Source organism: Balearica regulorum, chromosome 20 (genome assembly GCF_011004875.1).
Source record: "Balearica regulorum gibbericeps isolate bBalReg1 chromosome 20, bBalReg1.pri, whole genome shotgun sequence".
NCBI lineage: Eukaryota > Metazoa > Chordata > Aves > Gruiformes > Gruidae > Balearica > Balearica regulorum.
The window spans coordinates 6,572,294-6,592,835 of NC_046203.1; the positions used below are offsets into that span (position 1 = coordinate 6,572,294).

The 20,542-nt window shown below is 46.6% G+C and overlaps 1 protein-coding gene across 4 annotated transcripts; it reads right to left on the minus strand.

The window, feature by feature from the left end:
* Nucleotides 1-1,922: 1,922 nt before the first annotated feature.
* MIGA2 (mitoguardin 2) lies at nucleotides 1,923-20,439 on the minus strand. 4 transcript variants are annotated; one of them, XM_075772210.1, is made up of 17 exons: nucleotides 20,274-20,439; nucleotides 19,188-19,277; nucleotides 18,573-18,815; nucleotides 17,723-17,933; nucleotides 16,656-16,768; nucleotides 14,178-14,295; nucleotides 13,128-13,267; nucleotides 11,474-11,591; nucleotides 11,188-11,288; nucleotides 10,587-10,702; nucleotides 10,087-10,159; nucleotides 9,367-9,453; nucleotides 8,630-8,728; nucleotides 8,026-8,160; nucleotides 7,244-7,297; nucleotides 6,171-6,287; nucleotides 1,923-5,538 (listed from the first exon to the last, which is right to left on the minus strand). In XM_075772210.1, the coding sequence occupies exons 3-17, from the start codon at nucleotides 18,666-18,668 to the stop codon at nucleotides 5,338-5,340; spliced, it is 1,779 nt and encodes a 592-aa protein (XP_075628325.1). In that variant the 5' UTR covers nucleotides 18,669-18,815; nucleotides 19,188-19,277; nucleotides 20,274-20,439; the 3' UTR covers nucleotides 1,923-5,337. The 4 variants fall into 4 exon arrangements, with proteins under 4 accessions (XP_075628325.1, XP_075628324.1, XP_075628326.1 ...); XM_075772209.1 differs by having other exon boundaries at nucleotides 19,188-19,314; nucleotides 20,274-20,366; XM_075772212.1 differs by having other exon boundaries at nucleotides 2,729-5,538; nucleotides 17,723-17,918; nucleotides 19,188-19,314; nucleotides 20,274-20,366.
* Between the last annotated feature and the right edge of the window lie 103 nt (nucleotides 20,440-20,542).

Genomic DNA, 20,542 nt, shown 5'->3' on the forward strand with positions numbered 1-20,542 from the left:
TTTGCTTTTTTTTTTTTTTTTAAATTAACACTAGGAAGAGGATGGATTTTTATAGCCACATCTCCTTTACAGCTCTGTAAAGGACCAGCTGCTCCTGTGCAAATATGCAGATGTGAAAATAAAGCATGAAGTAAAACCCTTGCAGAATGTCAAGAGCTATCAGGATACTGCTGTTGATACTCCACCTATCTTTTAAAAGGTACTGCAAAGGCCAGGCAACAGCTGGTCCAGGTAATACCCTTTTATTTTCTTCCTCAAATACCTTTGACTATTGAAATCTCCCACTTTGAAGACCAATCTGAAATGAATGTTCCCATGTGTGACCCCAGAGAATAATACTTACCTGGGAAGCCTGAGGGAAAAAAGCAGAACACAATGCAGCACTTCAAAAGCGTGATATGCAGGCAGCCTTACACAGAAGAGCTTGTAGAAGACAAATACACCTTCACACCAAACCACCAAAGTTAATTACATTTGTAAAAACTAAAACAGAAAAATAAATATGCAAGAGCAGCGCAGGAAGCGATAGACATAGACAAGGGGTTGCCTTTAATTTTTGTACGTCAGGAAAGCACATGGACTAGGATTTCTATCCCTTAACATGTTCACCTTAAAGAGATTTCAGAACAGGGAGAAAACTCCTTTTCCTACAGTTGTAATATACTTGTTTTCAGATAGCAATTCTAATTATATCCCATTAATTTCAACAGGCTCTTCAAAGCTGACACTCTTCCTGGCATTGCAAGAAGAAAAATAGCATTAAAGTCTCATTAGTTGGAAAGAAAGAGCAAATATTTACTGCAGAAGTTCAGTTCATTACAGAAGACTGCTACAAGGTAGCATGAGTGATTTACTGCTTTCATTATTCAAGTTAAATAAATCTCCTCCTTTCCAAGCTATTGAATATAGACTTATGCTGGCAGAGTGGATTACATTTGATCTATGTACCATGACAAGTACTGAAAATTGTGGGCTTCATTGCTATATTCACCCACTCCTTCCTGAACAGAAGAAGAAAGTGTCAATACAGAGAGCAGCCTTTGCTCTGTTCCTTCAGCATAAGAAAGCACAAAGCTGCTCTGGAGATGTAATGAGTATACAGTCTGATACCATGGAAACCAAGATAAACTCCTTTTAACTCTTTCCACTAACCTTCAGGGTGTGGCATGAGACAAAAATTTTCCTATTCATGAACATTTTATTTGCCTATATCATAGTTCATGACAGGCTTGCATTAATGCCAGCCGAGGCTTATTTTTTTATTTTTAAGCATATGAATGAAATCTTAATCACTGTGGAAGCAAACAGCCTATCTGATTCAATCTGGTTTCTGTATCATTTGAAAATGAAAGTATTTAAACATACTGTTAGTACTTGAGAAAAATGAAAAGATGAGCTTCCTGCATTGCTCAGCAGATGGGCATCTCTGATACCAACCCACAGGCTTTACTCTGGGTTTCTTTCACATAATTTGGGAGGCTGATAAGTATGTTACGAGAACTTGGACAAGGTTTAAAAGATTCTGCTCCTTACTGGGATTTGTTATCGCTTTATCACAGTCTGCTAGCCTCCCCACACCACACCCAAACACAATCAAACCACCACAGAAAAAGAAAAATCTGAAAAATTAAACCCCACAGTTTTCAGCCACTGCTGAAAGTCCAAGTTGCCTGGTGTATTTTATAGCCTGCTCCATCTACGGACTTGTCTTCAGTAGAACCAGGAAGACTCCCCACACAAACAAAACCCTTAAGTTTATTTGCTGCAAGTTTAGCATTTTGACTTTAGTAAGAGCAAGCTTTGTTTTATACCACCACTCTAGCACCAGAGGTGTCACCACAACTGTCACCTAAATCAGAAACCAAAGACTTGAGTTTCTGACAAGTTTTGCCAGGAAGTTTAGAAACAAAAAAACACAATAATGAAGGAAAGTTTTATTTGACTTGTAATGCCCACATCCTAAGATTAAAGGTATTAAAAAAAAAAATAGCTGCAAAGAAAAAAAAGAAAGCAGCAAAACAAGAACAGATTTTTACACCTTTAGGAAATCAAGAAAAAATAGGCACAAGTTTACATTCATTAGTTTCAGATATGGTAGAGGAATGTTCTACTTGAAGAGGGGTAAATAAAATCCTGCTTTCCCACCTCCATATATGAGACAACACAAGTCATGCTCTTCAAAGCCACACTGATCTCACAGATACAAGACAGATTTTCCCTTGCATTTTTTTATTACTGTATTTGTGCTTTAAAAGATTATAAAGACCCTCCTAGAGCCATTTAGTGTAGTCTCTATATACATACTAAAGTACTCAGTACGTACTTTAACCACTGGTGAAGCTTGTTACAACTTTTACATAAAAATTGAAAGTCATGCATATTTGAAATTCTGTTTAAGCATCAGAAACTATTGAAGGATTTTGTTTCATAGCTGCTAAGCCATTTTAAATCCCCATCCGTGTTAAAATCTTACAAGTGTCAGCCCAGAATGATTTAACCCCTTGAGAATAAGGCTTCATTTTAAAAGAGGCAAATATCTTATCTCTAGAGATTCTACCTGAATATGTATCTCATCTGCTACTAATACTGAAGAATTTCTCTGAGTGCCATTCAGAGGCTGCAAACACCTTTCTTCTGTCTTTCCTCTCAAGCTACGCTGGGACTGGGAAGGGAGAAAGAGCAGCAATGAAATAGCACGGCAAAACAGGGTGTAAAGAAGTTTAACGTCCTCCCCAGTAAGGAGAAAATCAGTTTGTCTCAGCTTCTGCAGGAGCAAGGTAGTGTTGGCAGGTGGAGGGGGAGAACTCAACCTTCAAGAAGCTGTGGATTTTCTCAAGGAAGATCCCTCTTTACCTTCCCTCGGAGGACAGTGTACCCCATTTACAATAACGGCTAAGGAAGAGCATAAAGCTGTAATAAAACGGGGTTTTTTCCATTTGATTGATTAGGAATTTACAATTTCTTAGCTTCACAGTGCAAGTTAGTGTTTGCTTCATGGGGACCCTGTTTCAGTATCCTCTCCCACCAGGATGCGAAAAGACCAAAATCAGCAGCCGGTGTTCTTGTCCGTACACAAAGCAGGCACGCAGACCAAGCACTGAGGCCAAAAGACACTCAAAATAGTAAATAAATACACATAAAACAACTCTAAAAATCTGAAATTAACAGCATTGATTGTATAGAATTACAATCCATCTTATTACATTAATCTTCACATTTTAGCATCTTTTTAACCACTACACAAAGCTGCTGAAGTTACTCCTTCTTCTAAACCAGCCATACAAGAGCACAAAGGACTATAAACTTTTTTTTTGGCAAAGTAACTTGCTTTCAGAATATAACGTACGTTTGAATCACAGTTTACATGTAGCAGGTGTGCCATACTAATACAACATCCTCTGTTTCTTCTCTCACTGCACGCTGCCAGAAGCAAGACCTCAGAGCCCTTTCCTAGTTTCAATTGCTGTCTCTTAAATCCTTCTCATAACAGTTTATTTCATGCAGCCCCACTTGGGTCAGCTGCTCTGCACTTCTGCCTCAGCACTGTCTTATTTATTGCATTAATCTGGGCTTCAGGATAAGCCACATCAGTCTGATGTGCTTATACAGCAACAGATGTTGTATGCTCTACACTTACCCTCTTGCAAGCATCTCAGGAGCATTTATCTGCTCCTTTTACATCCTCCTGTTTACTTTTTCCCTGCTTGCTTCCTTCCTGCTTTTACCAGCAGAATCCATGAGATAACTGAAGAGGAAGAAAGAAGACATTTGTATTCTCCAAGCCCATGTACTGACTTTCCACTCGCATGGAAACTCCAGATTCTTACTATTTTTTTTTTTCCTCGTTGCAAAAATATGGCTAGTTAAGACCTGTGCCTTTTACCTGGAACAGACAGAAGGGATAGTCAGTCTGGAGAAAAAAAACAAAACAGTGAAGCCTGTGTTTTTGTGAGTGTCCTCATTTTCTTCTCCCTGAAGATCTCCTCATTCTGAGGCTGGGGCTTGGAGCCATACGTGGACTGAATCAGGAGAAAGCACAGGCTGGACCCTCAGCCTTCACCTGTGGCATTGCACCCACAGAGGACCTGGCAAATCACTGCAAACCTCACACAAAAGCCAGGACTGCCTCAAGTCCAGCACACTCCACTGCCACTATCCTGCCCTATATCCAACTCTGCACATGTCCCAAAGCGACCAGATTCCAGGTGCCAGCTGTGCAGTCAGGATCACACTATTTGAGAAGAGCCTGTCCCGGCACGACAAGGTCATACATACACACGCATTTGAGCTATACCCACAACTACACTGTTTCTTAGGATTGACAGACTATAAAGAGTCATTTCCTCTCTAGCAACTTGATCCCAGCTCTCCAGCTATCTGCACACATAACCCCTTTCGTACATCACATCCAACACCTCTTACTACCTTGTGCATAAAAGGAAGAGGCACCACACTATACCGGTTCCCTCTGCCTGTGTACACCCCACACCTCCCACCCAGCCAAAACTGCTGCTGGCTTATTCTGAAATACAGCAAGGCACTTTGATGGATGTTAAAAGACTTTGTGCACGCACAGACAGGATGCAAGTCCACCCTTTCCTCACACTAGCTCGCCTCAGGGCAAACGTAGTCCTCAGCAATCTCCTAAGCGAGGATGACCATGGCACAGAGCCCGTCATCTGGCTCGCAAAGAGCAGCAACACAGAAGGAACAGACCAACTTCCTTAGAGCTTCAGACTGGTTACCAAAGTCTGTGTTTTACTTCAGTGCTTTACAGAAGTATTTCTTCCTCCCTGGGAAAGAAATCTTTGCTAGTCACATTGCATGTGTTAAAACACATAAGGTAAAATCAGCAGTAATGTCTGTAGAAACACAGCAGAGAAAGAACGATAATAAAAATCCCAAAGCAAACAAAGCCTCCTTGAGAAGCTATGGGTCAACTGGAGAATCTACCAATGATGTTCCTGCTCCCACACACAATCATAAACGTCAGGGATCATCTCCCAGAAAACGCACAGGTGAAACGGGTACACATGTTGCCCTATTCAAGAGAACTGGGCAAAAAATCTGGGCCCAGGCATTTTGTGGTTTATATGACACATTAAAATAATAAAAAGAACCGGAAGGTGGAACAAAGAAGAAATTCAAACCATAAGCTGGCAAGTGGTCCTGGATCCATCCCAGCAAACACTACTGGCTACAAAAAGCAGAAGGTCCCACCAGGTTGCTGTGTGTTGAGATAATCTTGCTGCCATCACTGAGCATTGCAGGTACTTTTATCCATCTCTGGGAGGAAAAAGGTCCTTGTACAAAACTGTTTTCCTCCCCTGACTGACATCAGATGAGCTCCTTCAGCGGCTCATTTTCACCAGGAAGCATGCCGTTCATCTCAGGGGAAGTCTCGGTGCCTAGATACCCCAAGAGGATCTCGCTGCGCCGCCGCGACAGCTGCAAAATGTCTTCTGCCAGCGACTGCACTGTTGTGTATCTCACGTTGTCCAAATCAAACATGTCCTTCAGATATTGTACTATCTGGTGCTGCAAAGACAAAAGGAATGTTTACAGTAAGGAAACCTCCTCTCACCTGCCAATACCAGCTACCTGGACTGCAGCAAACAGAGAACTCCATAAGAAATTTTGCATGCCTGCCATCCAAGCAGAGATCTGCTTTAGACTGGGCATTACTTTTGTGGCTAGATCCCCTCATGCCTTTGAAACAGGACAGCAGAGCTCCTGAAGTCAGGAAAGCAATGCTGATGTCCATGGCAATGTCCATACAAACATTTAATGAATGTAACGCAGCCTCTCGTGATATTATCTAGAAGAACAAGAAGATTTAGGCTTTGAGATCAAATACGTAACTTGTAAGATCCCATGTACTCTTAGACACCATATTCTTTCAGCATATGCACCCATAATATTTTCCAATACTGATGGTATAAATTGATCTCATCACACATTCTTGCTATCAGCTATGGTAAATCGTGCTGGGAATTCTTATCAAGCCGAATTCAGCAATCTGCATCTCAAAAACCAGTGATTTTTAGAAGGCTTTTGTATAGAGCCAAGTTTCTTAATGCCACGTCAGTCATCAAAAGCACACATCTGCAGCGTTAAGCCAGAAGACAGCAGGAGTCCCACACAGATTAGGTACAGAAAAGCCATCTTACCTTGAAGAAACTACAGACTTCAGATAGCTGCTGCTTGGGCCCCAGAAAACCAAAGGCTAGAACAGGACTGACATGCTCCGATACGGAGTAGAAATGAGAGATAAAGCCATCTGGTACCTGCCACAGGGAAGGGAAGAATTGGTCGGTCTCGGTTCTCAGGCAGAATTAGCAGCTTATTCCATATCAGCTACCAAATTCCATGCCAGAAAGCGCCGTGCTTCAATAACTGAAGTTAAGAGCTAATTAAGAACATCTCTTCCCGCAGAATTACAGTTATCTTTCAGATCCCTTAAAGGATGACTAGAGCTTTCTGTCTTCATGTTTCTAGACTACTATTTCAGGAGGAAAATAAATAGAAGAAAATGAAAGGCAGTCTTTATAGACTCTATTTATAATCTCCAGACCAAGCCAGGAAAGGACATGCAAATATCTGCAACAGAGCTACTGCATGACAGCACCAATACAGCTTCCAGCGCTCTCATTTCTCTTTGCACCATCTCAAGAGGGAAACCCAGTTGTACCAGCTGGTTGTGGGATAGGAATTGAGAACTCGCCAGAAGCCACAGACCCTATGGCAAAACTGGGGTTGTCAAGTTGTGGCTTCCTGTTCCCCAGGTCCATGAACTCATCTGCTATGATACTTTAGAAAGCCACAGATTTAAGGGAAACGCATAAAGTAATAGCTAGCTGGTCAGTGCTGGGAAGTGGAGAAGTGTATGAGCCGTTCATTGCACTGCCAGCAGGGAAACTGCAATTCAGGAGCAGCCCCTTGTTGCTTGGTGTCTGTGATCATTCCTGCAGCACAGAGTGGGGAGAGGGAATACCAGACAGGCAACATTGTTTTTTTGGATCCTCACATTAAGAAAGAGGGAGAATAAACTCAGAGTGATTCAGTAAAACACTGGCATGGCACTAGAGCAGTGACGGTGGGACGCCGGTGCTCTAAAGCATCACAGAGAATGTGATTCAGTTCAGTCTTACTATCACTCGTTTTGTCTTTTGTCAAGATCTAGGTGTTATCTTTTCAGCTTCAAATACACTAGATTAATTAAAAGGGAAAGAATTTTGCTTACCATCAAAAGCCTCCTTTTTGCTTTCAGAACAGACCAGCAGGCAGTTGCTAAAGCCTATGATTAATGGAGAGAGACCATCAGTTACTGGGATTACTTTTCAGAAAACAAGCACTTTACCAACACATTGCCATCACAGTATCAAAGCAGTGGCCCTTTTGTGCCAACAATTCTAAAATTACTGACAAAAATCTAAGTGAACTTGAAACAGATTTGGCCACTCCACACCCATTCCAGAAAAGCTAATGTGTTTTTGAAGATGGCTAATATGATCCGACCTAGTTGCCAAACACCCCAGAACGCAGCCTGTAAGCAGACAGCTGTTAAAAGGTGCCTCCCAATCATCATCATCTCAGTCTGTGAAACTAATCATTCTTAAACATACAACTGGAGTCCAGGACTAGAGGAAAGCACTGCTATTTGAGCCTCAGTGTCTGCTGAGGTACCACCAGAATGAATAAACCACCCATGATTTTCCCTCCATTTTGATCCTCTTATCCTCATTCATGAAAATATGAGTCGTCATCTTTTAACATCTCCATGGCATCGCTAATAAAGGCTTCCAGAGAAATTAGTCTATTGGACCCAACTAGATGCTTTCAAAATAAGGAAAGCTTTCCTATGAACAATTTACATGTACCAGAAGATTGTTGTTTAGAAATACCTTAAATTCCTGAAGCACTAAAGAGAAAATTCAGCTCAGACAGGACAGCTGAGGTTATACTCTTTCCTGGCCTTGTTACCAAGCTCTCATGCTTGGCACAAGGACTCCCTGATTAACGTACCGTCTCTTTGAAGCTGTCAGAGAGCCATCGGTTGCGCAGCACAGCCAGCACGGAGGAGGGCGGGTTCTCCAGATCCTCAAAAGCATCCATGAGGATGAAGTCCAGCACAATATCAAAGAAACTCATGCACACCACCTGTCAGAGAGCAGAACAGTCTGTAAAGGAAACAGGTTGGGGTTTTTTTTAAAAAAAAAAAAAAAAGATGGACTTTACTCTTCTGCCTTGAAGTAACAAAACATAAGGAGCTGAAGTTTGCCACCAAGGCAGGAGGACTGAACTGTGTGCATTCAGTTCACAGCTCCTAGAGAAGGGCTGCCCAAGAGACTTATTAATCCTGTGGCCAGAAAAAGCCCAGTCAAACACCAAACAAATCTTACAGACCTACAGACAATAGCTTGTGCTCTCTAGAAAAAGTTGGGATTTTGATTTTTTTTAACCACAGTAGCGCTAACATTACTGAAGGAAAGACTTGCCATGAAGTTTAAACTCCCCAACAGCCAGTTTTTCCCCCCACCCTCCCCAACAATGTACTTCTGGGCCGTTCCTACACATTCATTATCCTCCAACTCCTCTGCAACTTTCTAGAGAGAATGTCTTTACCAACCCCTCTTCCCTCCAGCTCCTGCTGAGTGGTCAGCCAGGTCTCTTGCTTCAGTGCATAATGTAGCATCTCCTCATAGCTTTCCAGAAAAGCTTTGGGATTCTGGGAGAGCAGAGAAACAAAACACTTCAGAAGGTACAACAGCTGTGGGCACATTTCACCAAAAAAGTTTGACTACTCTATTTTGAGCTAACATCAACATCAATACATGTGATTGATTGGCTGAAGTTTTAGCCAAAACACTCTTTGTGTGGAAAGAGAATTTACTTCTGGGAGGCATGGATAGCCCCAGGTTCAGCTGTGACTCAAAGCACTTTCTTCAAGGAAGTAGCTAGAGATGCCTGTAAGCAAACTGGGCCAGTAAGGAACTAACGCTCCTGTTTAGGGGATGACCAGTGACTAAGCCAGTGATCTGAGAGCTGGTATGTGGCTGATGCAAGGTTTGACTCTCTTTTCCCTTTCCTATATTCCTTGAGATGATGCCATCACTGATGCAAAGCCTGTCCCCTCTGTTCACTCCAGTGAGGCACAGTATCAAACTGTGGATAGGAGCTGCACAAAGAGGTTCTTTCAAGAGAATTTGGTTGAACAAGATTAAAAGCACAGGCGTTTTATTTCTTGCAACAGTCACCAGCATACAGATGAAGTTTTCTCCTTCCAAGGCACTGGAAAAACTCTGGGTTGGGATGGAGGAACAAGTGCTCATAGGATACAGCTGAGTTGTTATATAAACTTCCTACCTTTTCAGCTTTTGTCATCAGTCCTATCACCATTTGCTTCCCAACCTCCCCAAAAAACAGTTGATTGCTTTCATCCTCCAGCAGCTCCTGCAAAGGGAACACAAGAGGTCTCCTGTGAGCACCTACGCCCACATGAATTTTGAGTTGGGAGGAAAAAATGACAGGACACAAAGCAGAGCAATGCTGCATACACCAGTATCATTAACCTTTAATAAGCTGGAGTCTAGAAAACAAAACTGCTCTCTCCAGGAAATGAGTTTAAAATTAGACTGAAAGCAGAAAGAATGGAGGCACGGGAGTCACCGAGTGGCAGTGGGGCCAGGGCACAAGAGCTGCTGTTCAGGCTCTAGACATCATTGCTAGGATGCAGGTCACAGTAAGGAGAAGGAAACCTTGCTCCTCCACTTCAGAGGTTTGACTCCAGCCCAGTGAAAAGCTCTTAAGTGGCAGTAGCAGCTCCTGGGCAGCTCTGAAATTACCAAACTTTCACTTCCCAGAACTAAACCAGTGTCCATGGCCATGTAACCACCAGTCAAGCTGGGCACGGGGACCAGGGGATCCTCTCCAAATGGATCAGGATGGGATTACAGTTAAGCAAGGGGAGCTTGGGCTGCTGCTGCTGCTTCTGCTCATACTTGCTCTAGAGGGGCAAAGACTTCACCCGTGTGCAGGCAGAGGAGAACGTGCTGCTGGCAACAACATGCCTCAAGCTGTTCTTACCTGGAAGGCCTGCCTGACGCAATGCAGCTTTGCAAGGAAATCCTGGTCACTGTAGCAGCCAAGGAGCTCTGTCCTAGAGGGAAAGGGGAAGTATTGCATAAATTTCAGCTCTCCCGATATCTGTGTTCCTAACAGCTACGCTCCCCTAAAAAAATTAATTCCCGGTCTGTGCCTAGGAGAAAATAACAACTGCATTCCCTTTGCACAGCTCCCTGGGGAACCACAGCACCTCTGCAAAGGCACAGGACTCTGCCAGCCAGCCACACGGAACGGGCACATTTCTCATTACTAAATTCCTGGACAACTACTACCCTTTCTTAACGCTTGCCCTAAAATCTGGGGGTAGTTCCCTGGGAAGTCCAAACTAGCAGGAAGGATGCTAAGAGTTTCCGTCCCCAAAGGTTTATTCTGGATATAGGGCTGCTCAAAAGCAAATAACGTGTTCACACCGCTCAAAGGAGCCTCGACACAAGGACCCGCAACTCCAGCTGGCGCTTTACCTCAGCGTCCGGCATGCGACTTTCCCTTCTTTCACTAACTGCAGAGCTTCTTCATAGGCTGCTACTGGCTTCGAGAGGTGGAATGGTATTTTCTCAAAGTGGAGGGAGTCAAAGAGCTGTAGAGGTGGCAAGAGGCATGGGAAGAACAAAATGATGTCATTAAATATTTGTAAATACTCAGAGACCGCACACAAGCAAGATGTGCCTTCTTCAGCTAGCAAACTTGCATCAGTGCCAATTATTTCATGCAAAGATATTCCTCTTCCCACCAGTTTCAAAGCTGTCTCGGCTCTGACAGAGCTCAAAATTCCCTAAAACTTACACAACTAAGCCACATTACATGAGATTTACAGTACTTTCCTAGCTGTTATAGCTTGTTTTCTCCAGTAGATAGGAAGATGACATGGAAATGCTGGTTGGAAAGGGCTGTACCATGCCCCTAATGAAACAGCTTTTCCTAACATCCATCATGAACCTCCCAGCTCGGAGCTGTTGCTCCATGTTGTACCATCTTCCTCTACCAAGACGTGTTTGGCTGCACTGCCCTTGTGGCTCCCTTACAAGCAGCTTGACTGCTACACACAGCTGAAACTTAAGTCACCTCTGCTGCAGAGAAGAAGGAGTCCTCGGAAATTGAGCTGTCTTCATCATCTGTCCGAAGCCGCAACGACCCATCCGTCAACGGAAGCATTAAAGTCTTCTCTGGAGGAGAGGAAGAAGCTGCACGTGTTGGAGTTTATGGACTACTGCTCCTCTTAGCCACTGTGCTCTCCCTCCCACCCCCACAAATAGCACTTTGTCTCCACTTCAATGCCTAGCTTACAGTAAAGACATAAAACCAGAAAAGAAACTGGTTTTCTAAAGCATTTCTAACCCAGCTTCCATACCCAGATCCAGCAGCATGCTGTCTGACGGAAGTGAAGACCCAAACTCTTCCTGGAGGTGGTAGGCTCGGTGCAAGAGGGACTCCAGCTTCTCAGCAAACTCCCTTTTCTGGGATTCCTCCTTGAACATACATAAATGCCACCCTTAGTTAGCCAGCTGGGCAGAGACAGATTGACAGCATAAATATGGAAGGAAATTTTCAGTAAAATGGAATTACAGTTTGCAGATTAAATGATTAAAAAGAAAGTGAGGACTCATTAATCCCTCAATGCAGCTAATAATGCAAGAGGAGGGAAGCTTCTACATAGTCTATTCAAACCCTCTGGCTTTTTAGCTTTACAGTTTTGGTTTCCTGTTAAAAAAAGAAGAAAGAACTTAAGAACTTTAACCTACCATCCCAAAAAACAGGTATTTTAAAGAGTTACAGGTAATTTAATTCTCCTGACCTGTGACTTTAGCCCAATTTCAAGAGGGAATCACATCAGAAAACTTGTGATGAATACAACAGAGTGTCCAGAATTGGATAACAGAGTAAGAGTCCTTGGATTAAGGTGCTGGGTGTAAGCAAAGTTTGCTGTAAGCAGCACAGGAGGATAGGGAAAAAAAAAAAGGGGGTGGGTGGGAGGGAGAAAAATAAGACTTACACAGCATCTTGCCTTCATGCCCCTGTGTCTGCATGAGTATCTCACCCAGAAGACAGAAGCATTAACAAGAAGCACGAAATCTATTTTGATAATGAATCGACTGTTTTTAAGTCGGTTTTAGAAATACTACAAGACTCTTCAACGAGAGACAATAACAACAGAATCCAGATTTGACTTGGATAAATATTATCCACCACAAAAGACAAATAGCCCACACACTTATGACGCCAGGCCTTGTTTATAAGGGGCTGGGAACACTTTTTGCCAGCAAGAACTCCTGGAGAGTTGGGAGTTTAGCTCCTTTCACAGTCCTGAGCTACAGCTGCTCTCTCTAGCTTTGTGATTGTCACTGAGCCTTTCTAGTTTGGATCTCCTCTTATCAGAGGTCTTTCCTGCAGAATCCTCAAGTGCAAGACAACAAGGTGTTGCCCTAAAAATACTTGTTTCTGTAGCTGTAGGCAGAACAAGTTACACATCTCCCTGACCCATTTGTTCAGTGAGCAGGGGCATACTTGGCTCCTACCGAGTTACCACTTCACTTTACTCATTAATACATGCAGGCAGCTGGCCTCTGCTTCTCTGTCCAGTTTCCTAGGATGTGATAGTGACCATCAAGATCTCCACTTTCAAATGTGTTTAAAAGTTACAGACACAACACTGCCAGGCAAAAAGCTATTTCCTTCTCTCCGGTACTGTATTTGTTACAGCCTTTTCCTACCGCAGCCTCTGCTGCTGGAGAACTTGTATGACAGTGACTGACATGATGCTGGAAGGTGGGTAGAAACGCTGGGGAACGAGGGGGCGAGACTTATTAAAAAGAAAAAGAAATTAAAAACACCCACTCACATTGCATAAGGAAGCCTCAGATATAGACAGCTCTTAAACAGAGTCTGGCCCAACTCTGCCCTTAATTTGCTCTTCTTTTAACCTCCTAATTACTGCTTCCAGCAACCAGGCTGGTCTTTCAGCATGCTCCCCAGCTGGCAAATGCAAGAGAAAAGTGGAGGCCTACCTCTGGGATGTTCTCAGACATGCTCTCTTGCTGTTTCTTGCTGTCCCAGGGCACAGGGGTGCTGGTACTAGCGTTGTCCCTCTGCCTGATGGTCAGCGCCTGCTCCCACTTCTGCAGGGCCTCCTCAAACAGCTCCATGCCTGGCAATGCAATCGAATACAAGCCATGAGAGTCCCAGGAACAAAGGGATACAGCATGAGTCTTTGCTCACTCAGACAATCCAGCAAAGAGTAAAGCTTCTCCCCAACTGATAAGAAAGAGTAAATGTATTCTATTCCTTTCCCTTTTAAATGATGGAGCACCTCTCCGATGAGGACAGGCTGAGAGAGTTGGGATTGTTCAGCCTGGAGAAAAGGCGGCTCCAGGGAGATCTAATTGCGGCTTACCAGTACCTGAAGGGGGCCTACAGGAAAGATGGTGAGGGACTGTTTATCAGGGAGTGTAGTGACAGGACAAGGGGTAATGGGTTCAAGCTGAAGGAGGGTCGATTTAGATTAGATGTTAGAAAGAAATTCTTTACTGTCAGAGTGGTGAGGCACTGGAACAGGTTGCCCAGAGAGGTTGTGGAGGCCCCATCCCTGGAAGTGTTTAAGACCAGGTTGGATGAGGCTTTGGGCAACGTGGTCTAGCGGAGGGTGTCCCTGCCTGTGGCAGGGGGGTTGGAACTAGATGATCTTTGAGGTCCCTTCCAACCCAACCCATTCTATGATTCTAAACATGGTTTAATTTGGATTAGAACTTAAGAAGAACATCCCAAAACTGGTTAAACATCAACCATGTTACTTCCAAAATACTGTTCTCCACACAAGGTGAGCCTGTTCCTCAGAGAACAGTATTTTGGAAGCAAATTATTCACTGAGAAAACAGAAATGTTTCTTTAGGAGAAGATGGGATTTTTATAACTAACAAGTGACTGAGTTTAAGTTGAGAATGGGAGAGACCTTCCTGTCAGAGCTTTACATTGAGCTGCTGATGCTCTGTGTCAATTTACACCCTCTTTCTGCTCTCACAGTGATAAATAACCCTCCAGGGCGATGTTACCCTTGTTACCTTGAACGTAGAGGCTTTCTGCACTAGTATCACCAATGGCTTCAGCATCCCCCACTGCCTGGGTCTCCCACATCCCTGCTGATGCTGGCGTTGGACTTGAAGAGTTGACCACTACCATCTGTGGGAAAGCAGCAGAGAGCAGCAAATGCCTTTTGAATTCTCTCCAAGGGTAGCAGCACTAAGACCACACAACCACCACCACCAGTTAAATCTGAATGATAAGCCATTTCCCTTCCCCACATCTGTCCTTGTGCTCCCCCTTACCAGTACTCCCTTGCCTGGGGAGGGGAAGGTATCAAGGGTTACCGGCCTGCTCCCACTTGGGTTTATGCCATGCTGTCAACTGCCAAGAGCCACACGGTGCTGAGAGGGGAGGCAAGGTGAGAAGTCATCCCCTTCTCCACCCCGCACCACAGTGGTGTCTTTGAAAACACAGAAAGTTGTGTGGGAAATACCTTCCCAACCAATTTACATTGCAGCTTCATTATGAAATGGCAAGCTGTACAACTGTGAGCACTCACACGAGGGCACTGATGGAGGTGACAAGTCTGAGAAAGCTCCAAAGCAATCGGTACAAAGGCACAATGATTTTGCTAGAAAGTTTATGTCAGCCCCAGCTGCCTGCACAAAAAACACTGGAAGTGGGGAGAAGTGACCACAGTGCAAACAAAGGAACGGATTACCAGCAAAAATATAGCTGAGGACTTTGGCCAGGGGAAACCTCGCTCTTTGTAACCAAGCCTTCCCCTGGGAGGGCTGAGCACTAAGATCCACACAGCAAATCATCAGCTTTCTCTAATTTCACACTGGTGCATAAATGCCTTTTAAAGTCTGACCCAATAAAGTCCTGGGTTCAAATGCTAACAATGACCAGTGTTTTCATATGCCTTAGAAAAAGATGTCCAAATGTAAGCCTGATGCTAGGAAGAAAGCTACAATAATTGTCTGACAGATGAGTTCCTGCCCTGCCTCCATTGATTAATCTCTGTGGAATGTTAATAAATCACCTCGAGATCCAGAACTGCAAATCATCAGTTCACTGCTGCTGACTCATTTACTAGTTAGCAAAGAAGAGCCCCAGGAAGGAGACAAGAGAGAAGGCAGAAACTGCAGCTGTGTGAAGGATGAGCTGTTTTCCCATCAAGTAACACAAGCAGTGAGTACGGTGTCACAGACACTCAGCTCCCACACAACGAAGCGGGTACAGGATAGACCCGTCTCCATGTAGATATCCCCTCCCAGGCACCAGCAATGGAAAAAGAAATTTACGTAGTTTTTATCTAAAGAGAAACAGACTTCAGCAATACAAAACCCAGACAGCATCTGCGGGAAGGGAGAAGCCACAGGGGAATTAAATGGATGTGAAAGTCCCTGCAGAGGGAGAGAGGCCAGAGCTGGACACAGCTTGGTCCGCACTGACACGTTCCATCATATCCCAGTTACCCCAGAGGAATACTGGTGCAGGGCTGCACTCTCAGAGCCGTGCTGGCACTGCCGCCTGCTGGAGACACACTTTGGCCAGCACAGATTTCTGGCAACTTTCTGGTGCTTCAACCGTACAGGACAAGCTAAAATACAGCAATGCCTGCACATACCGTAGGGTGCTGCGGGCCGACAGCTCCCTTCAATGGGGTGATTTTTTCCCCCTTTGTGCCCCAACATTGCTAACCAGCCTCTGAGGCCGGGTACTCTGGCAGGCGACACCAAGAGGTGTTTCGCAGTAAGCAGCAGTGCAGGAAGCTGCAGAGGTTCACTTCTGCTGCCCACTGCTCCAACAGCAGCGTACAAGGCTTTGAACAATGGGGATGTAAAACAGGTCTTGATGCCACAAATGCTCCCCAGTTCTTCTGTGTTTGATCTGACAAGACGTGGCTATAATCAGTGATGGCTTCTGCTGCCTGGTCAAGCCTGAATTACCTGTATTTATAGGTGCTTTTGGCTTTGGAGAAGATAGAATGACTAGGCTGTGTTCTCAATCTGCTTCCTGATCGGAGCCATCCGATTTTGGTAGTTAATTTGGTTTAAACAATCAAACAAGCCATGAGCAGCCCCAGCACAGGAGGGCTGTGCTGGCACAGGGGCTGCTGGGCCACCAAACCCCCACTGCAGAGAGAAGCAAACAAGCTCCCCGTTGATGTGAGGCCAAGTGACAACTCAGCCTCGCTCCCTGAGCGGGTCCCGGAGAGCCCCGAGGAATCATGGCCATGGCCCACACGCAAGTCCCTCCTGCAGCACATTGTTAGCCAAAGAAGTGGGATGCACCCTGGAGCTCTCGGCCACAGGAAAACGCTGCTCTGATTTCAAACAGGTAACTCCAGACAGTCACTGCGAGGTTAATACAGAACCCACCCTATAATTACGCCGTAACCTGTTCTGCTCCAAGAGTTTTGGCATTATCCATCAGCCAGTGCAAGCAGATGTGATCTTGTTACAGGTAGGTGCACTCGTATCTCCCAGCCCAGTCAAGAAGGTCCTTACCGAGGCGAGGCTGTGGGAGGAACTGGAATGTTTGCTGGGCTCAATGGAGGAAATCCCGCTGAGCGTGTCATTGCTCTTGCTGCCAGGACTCTGGACTCTCTTGCTGGAGTATCCTGCAGTTGGGAAGGTCACACAAAAACTGGATTTTAGGCTTGGTTCACTGCAGCTGTGAACAGGGAGGGGAACATCACCCTGTCAAGTGTGATTGTAGATGGGCAAAGCAGCATCCAATACCTAGAAATGAGTCACGGATCTCCTGTATGCTCTGTTTTGCTCTGAGACACTAAGAAAGCTGGTATCAGTGGGGATCTGAGCATGAGGAATGAATATTTATTCACTGCTTATGGATGGCAAGAGACAAGCACAAGTGGAAAGCACCAAGGAGAAACTCCTCCAGCTTCCCTTAGGCCAGGCAGAGCACAGACATCGCTCCTTTGGTTATTATTAAAACCACTTAAATATTTTCATATGTTTCACAAAACAAATGCTTAATCCCTAAAGTGCTTTGCGGAGAACCTGGGTCAGCCTTACCCCAAAAATCAATACAATCAGGTGAAGAAGCTGCCCAGGTTCCGGGAGCTGCTGTAGAGCTGGACAGACACTGCCGCCTCCCCAGCCTGGCCCAGGCCACCCTCCCCTCCACCACCCAAGCTCGCCAACGCAGCTGTGCGCGGGACCCCTGGGTCAGGCACCGTATTGGCATAACTGAGATCAATACGCAACCAGGTCACCACGTGCCCCAGGCCGTTATTATCGGGGGAAGCATGGCGTAACGGGTCCATAGTCTTTCTGCAGTAGGGGGATGGGAACTGCAAACCTTGGTGAAAACCTCAGCGCCACTTTTTTCTTGCAAGGGCTTTGAGTGCAGGGTCTCTCCCTTTTCTCTGCTAACCCTGTGTGCATGGCACTGTGCTTCAGGCTTCTAATTTCATTCTGCATTGATGCACTATACCAATGGTTTGCTTTCCTCTCCCCCCAGCTGTCAGGAACTTCCCATCACTCCCTGTACACCCTCTTTGCTCCCTCACAAACGGCTTTCAGGGATTTTCCCTTTTTGCAAGGCCAACCTTTCTTCACGGAGGAGACCCTTCTGGTTGGCAAGATGGGCACTGTGATCCCTCCAGGCTTGAAGCCACACTTCTCTGGAGCAATCTGCTTCTTTCGACGACGACGTCGCTTCAGCTGATGAGCTGCAAGAGCCAATGCAACTGTCCCGAGAGCTGTAGCAAACAGCACCTTACGCAGGCCTGGAGAGAGCCGCAGCTGAGAGAAGACAGACTTTAAACACAAAAGATATGAAAAAGCAACAATGAAAAAACAATTCTACCACCCTTTTTTTATTTTAAAGCAGTCTAAAACACATGACACCTTGGCATTCCCCCTCCCACCCACGAAACAGAGCCCCTGCTACACAACTAAGACTTAGCAGAAGAGAAACTGTGGAGCTTCCTTTTGACAGAACATGGAGAACTTGGTCTCAATCCTCATCACCAAAACACACCCCAAAATCTGCACAGAGCCTTTAACAGATGCAATATGGGTTACCCAAATTCAGGTCTGAAACCCTGGTCTGTAGCTGAGCTTTATTGCCCCAAGTGTTGCTTTACTATAAGTGGGAAATATATTACTCTTCTTTAAAACAAAAACCTTTTTTTAGTGCCTTTGACAAAGAGAAAGGTTGAACCTGGGCGTTCTCCCAGGGAGCAATATGGAAGTCTTTCTCTCCTCTCTCCAAGCCCACCCTGCACAGCTCTCTCCCACACCGCAAACTCTCCATGCAATTCCTACAAACCCTCAAACTGCCCAGGTCCCCCAGCATCACCCTGTCATGCCTCTGTCCCTCACAACTAACACAGACAACCCCCAAAGAGAAAAATCCAAGGAACCCAAAAGAAAACCCTTTCCTGCTCATTGTACCTGCCCGAACGTCGTGTAAACAAACACGGGGATCTCTGCCACGGTCATTGCCAAGGCCTGGATGATGGACATTCCCTCTGTCCTTCTAAATGCCATGTCTGCACAAGGATTTCAGCACCTCCAGGAGCCACAAAGGGGAAGGGCACTTGTGGACACTGCGTGAGCTGCTCACAAAGAAATCCAACTTTTCTCTGACATCTGGCTCAGAGCCCTGGAGTTGCCCTTCATCCAGCAATCCTCATCCTGCAGGAAGAGGAGAAAAATCAGGTGAGCAAAGGGAACACACAACCTGTGCCTCCTCGTACTGCACTTCACAAACAACATACCAGGTCACCTGGAGCAGCAGGTGGGAGATCTAAAGCATCTTCTCACCAACAGCAGCAATTATTTTTTTCGCTTGTCCTACCAACCACAGGGTCAGATTTTTACACTGCTCTACAGCAGCAGCATCCTTGGAGTCGACAGCTGCCAGAGATTTCTACATGCACCAGAACTGGCTGCACACGGTTGGGAGGGATTTTGTCTGCTGTTCCCATATTAAAAAAAAAATTATTACAAATAACCACATGGACACTTTCATTGGCAAAACTCTTGCTCAGTTTTCTGTGCAAAGACCTGCTCAGGAGCCACCAACTAAAGGGTGCTTGTCCAGGAGGCTTCAAAGCTGCTTGAGTTTATGCAGAGCTTTGCTGGCCGTGCTGGGAGCTGGGGAGGAGGGACATGCTTCATGTCAAGGACAGAGCTGCAGAAGAACGTATTGAAACCAGGGGGGACCATCTTTTAAACACTACAAAGTTATAAACCCTTTGGCCCTGCTCCCTGCCAGGCCAGTCTTTGCAGCAAGCCGCCGCAGCGAGGGGACGTTGCTCTTACCCGGCGTGTGGCCACGCTCCGGCCACACCGGGCTCTGCCATCTCCCCGCACCACAAGCTGAACCCACCCCGGGTGTTACAGCTGCGTGACGACCCCCCGTTCCCGCCTGACCCCACAGCTGACAGCAACCTCACGCCCCACGGCCCGTGGGTTGGCGTAACCCCCATCTGGGAGCCGCGTTTGGAAATGGTCTCAAGGTCCAACAGCCCGCAGGGACAAGACACGGGGGACAGGGTCTCCCCACAAGGTTAAACGCAATGCTTTGGCCAGAGCGGAGATGAGGAGAGCAAAGGGCAAGAAATTTTGGGCACAGAAAACAGTCTAGAGATTACTACGCTTGCCTGGGGCGGGGGGTACAGGCGGCAAGGTCCCAGGGAAATCCCTCTGTCCGGGCACCTCCTCACAGCCTCCCACGGCAAGGCAGCGCGGGCACCCCCGGGCACTGGGGTGTTAAACCCCCGGCCAGGCAGGGAGCTCCCCACGGGACACCCTGTACCGGCACTGCAGCAAGCTGGGCCCTGCAAACGGGGCTCCCCGGGCCCTCCGCTCCCCTGGCGCGTCCCCACACCCCCTGCACCCACGCACCCCCCATACCCCTGCGCCCTGGGGCCCTCAGGCCCCTCGCACCCCTAGGGCATCCCCCGAGCCCCCTGCACCCATGCACCCCAGGACACCACCCGCACCCTCTGCACCCCGCTGCGTCCCCCCAAACCCCAGGCCCAGTTCCACCCGGGGGTCCCCGTCTCCGCCACCCTCCCCCCCCCCCAAGCGATGGTGCGGCCCGCCGGGCCCGGCCCCCCGCGAGCGATCGCGGCCGGCACCACTCACCGTGGCGGGGGGGGCGCGCAGCCCCGCTCGGCGCGCTCTCTCCCTGCCGCACGCCATGGCCGCGGAAGGGCAGCGTCTCCTTCCACCGCGCCGCAGCCTACCCTGGGCAGGGGCGGAGCCGACCGCGGCGGGGCAGAACCATTCCCCCCACAGCCTCCCCTCCAGCCAATAAGAGCGGCGAGCTGCCTGCCGGCGCACCAATCGGGACACTTCCCCGGGCCCGGCTCGAGGATGCGCCGGCGAGTGCGGCTGAGCGGCGAGGGGAAGGG

What these genes read in the sequence shown, in the direction of transcription:
- MIGA2 (XM_075772210.1), bottom strand. Translation starts at nt 18,668, where the DNA reads ATGGCATTTAGAAGGACAGAGGGAATGTCCATCATCCAGGCCTTGGCA. An exon ending in CCTTCTTCTCTGCAGCAGAG is followed by an intron (nt 10,703 to 11,187) that starts GTGACTTAAGTT and finishes CCACCTCTACAG; the next exon opens with CTCTTTGACTCCCTCCACTT. An exon ending in CAAAAAGGAGGCTTTTGATG is followed by an intron (nt 6,288 to 7,243) that starts GTAAGCAAAATT and finishes TCCCTGTGGCAG; the next exon opens with GTACCAGATGGCTTTATCTC.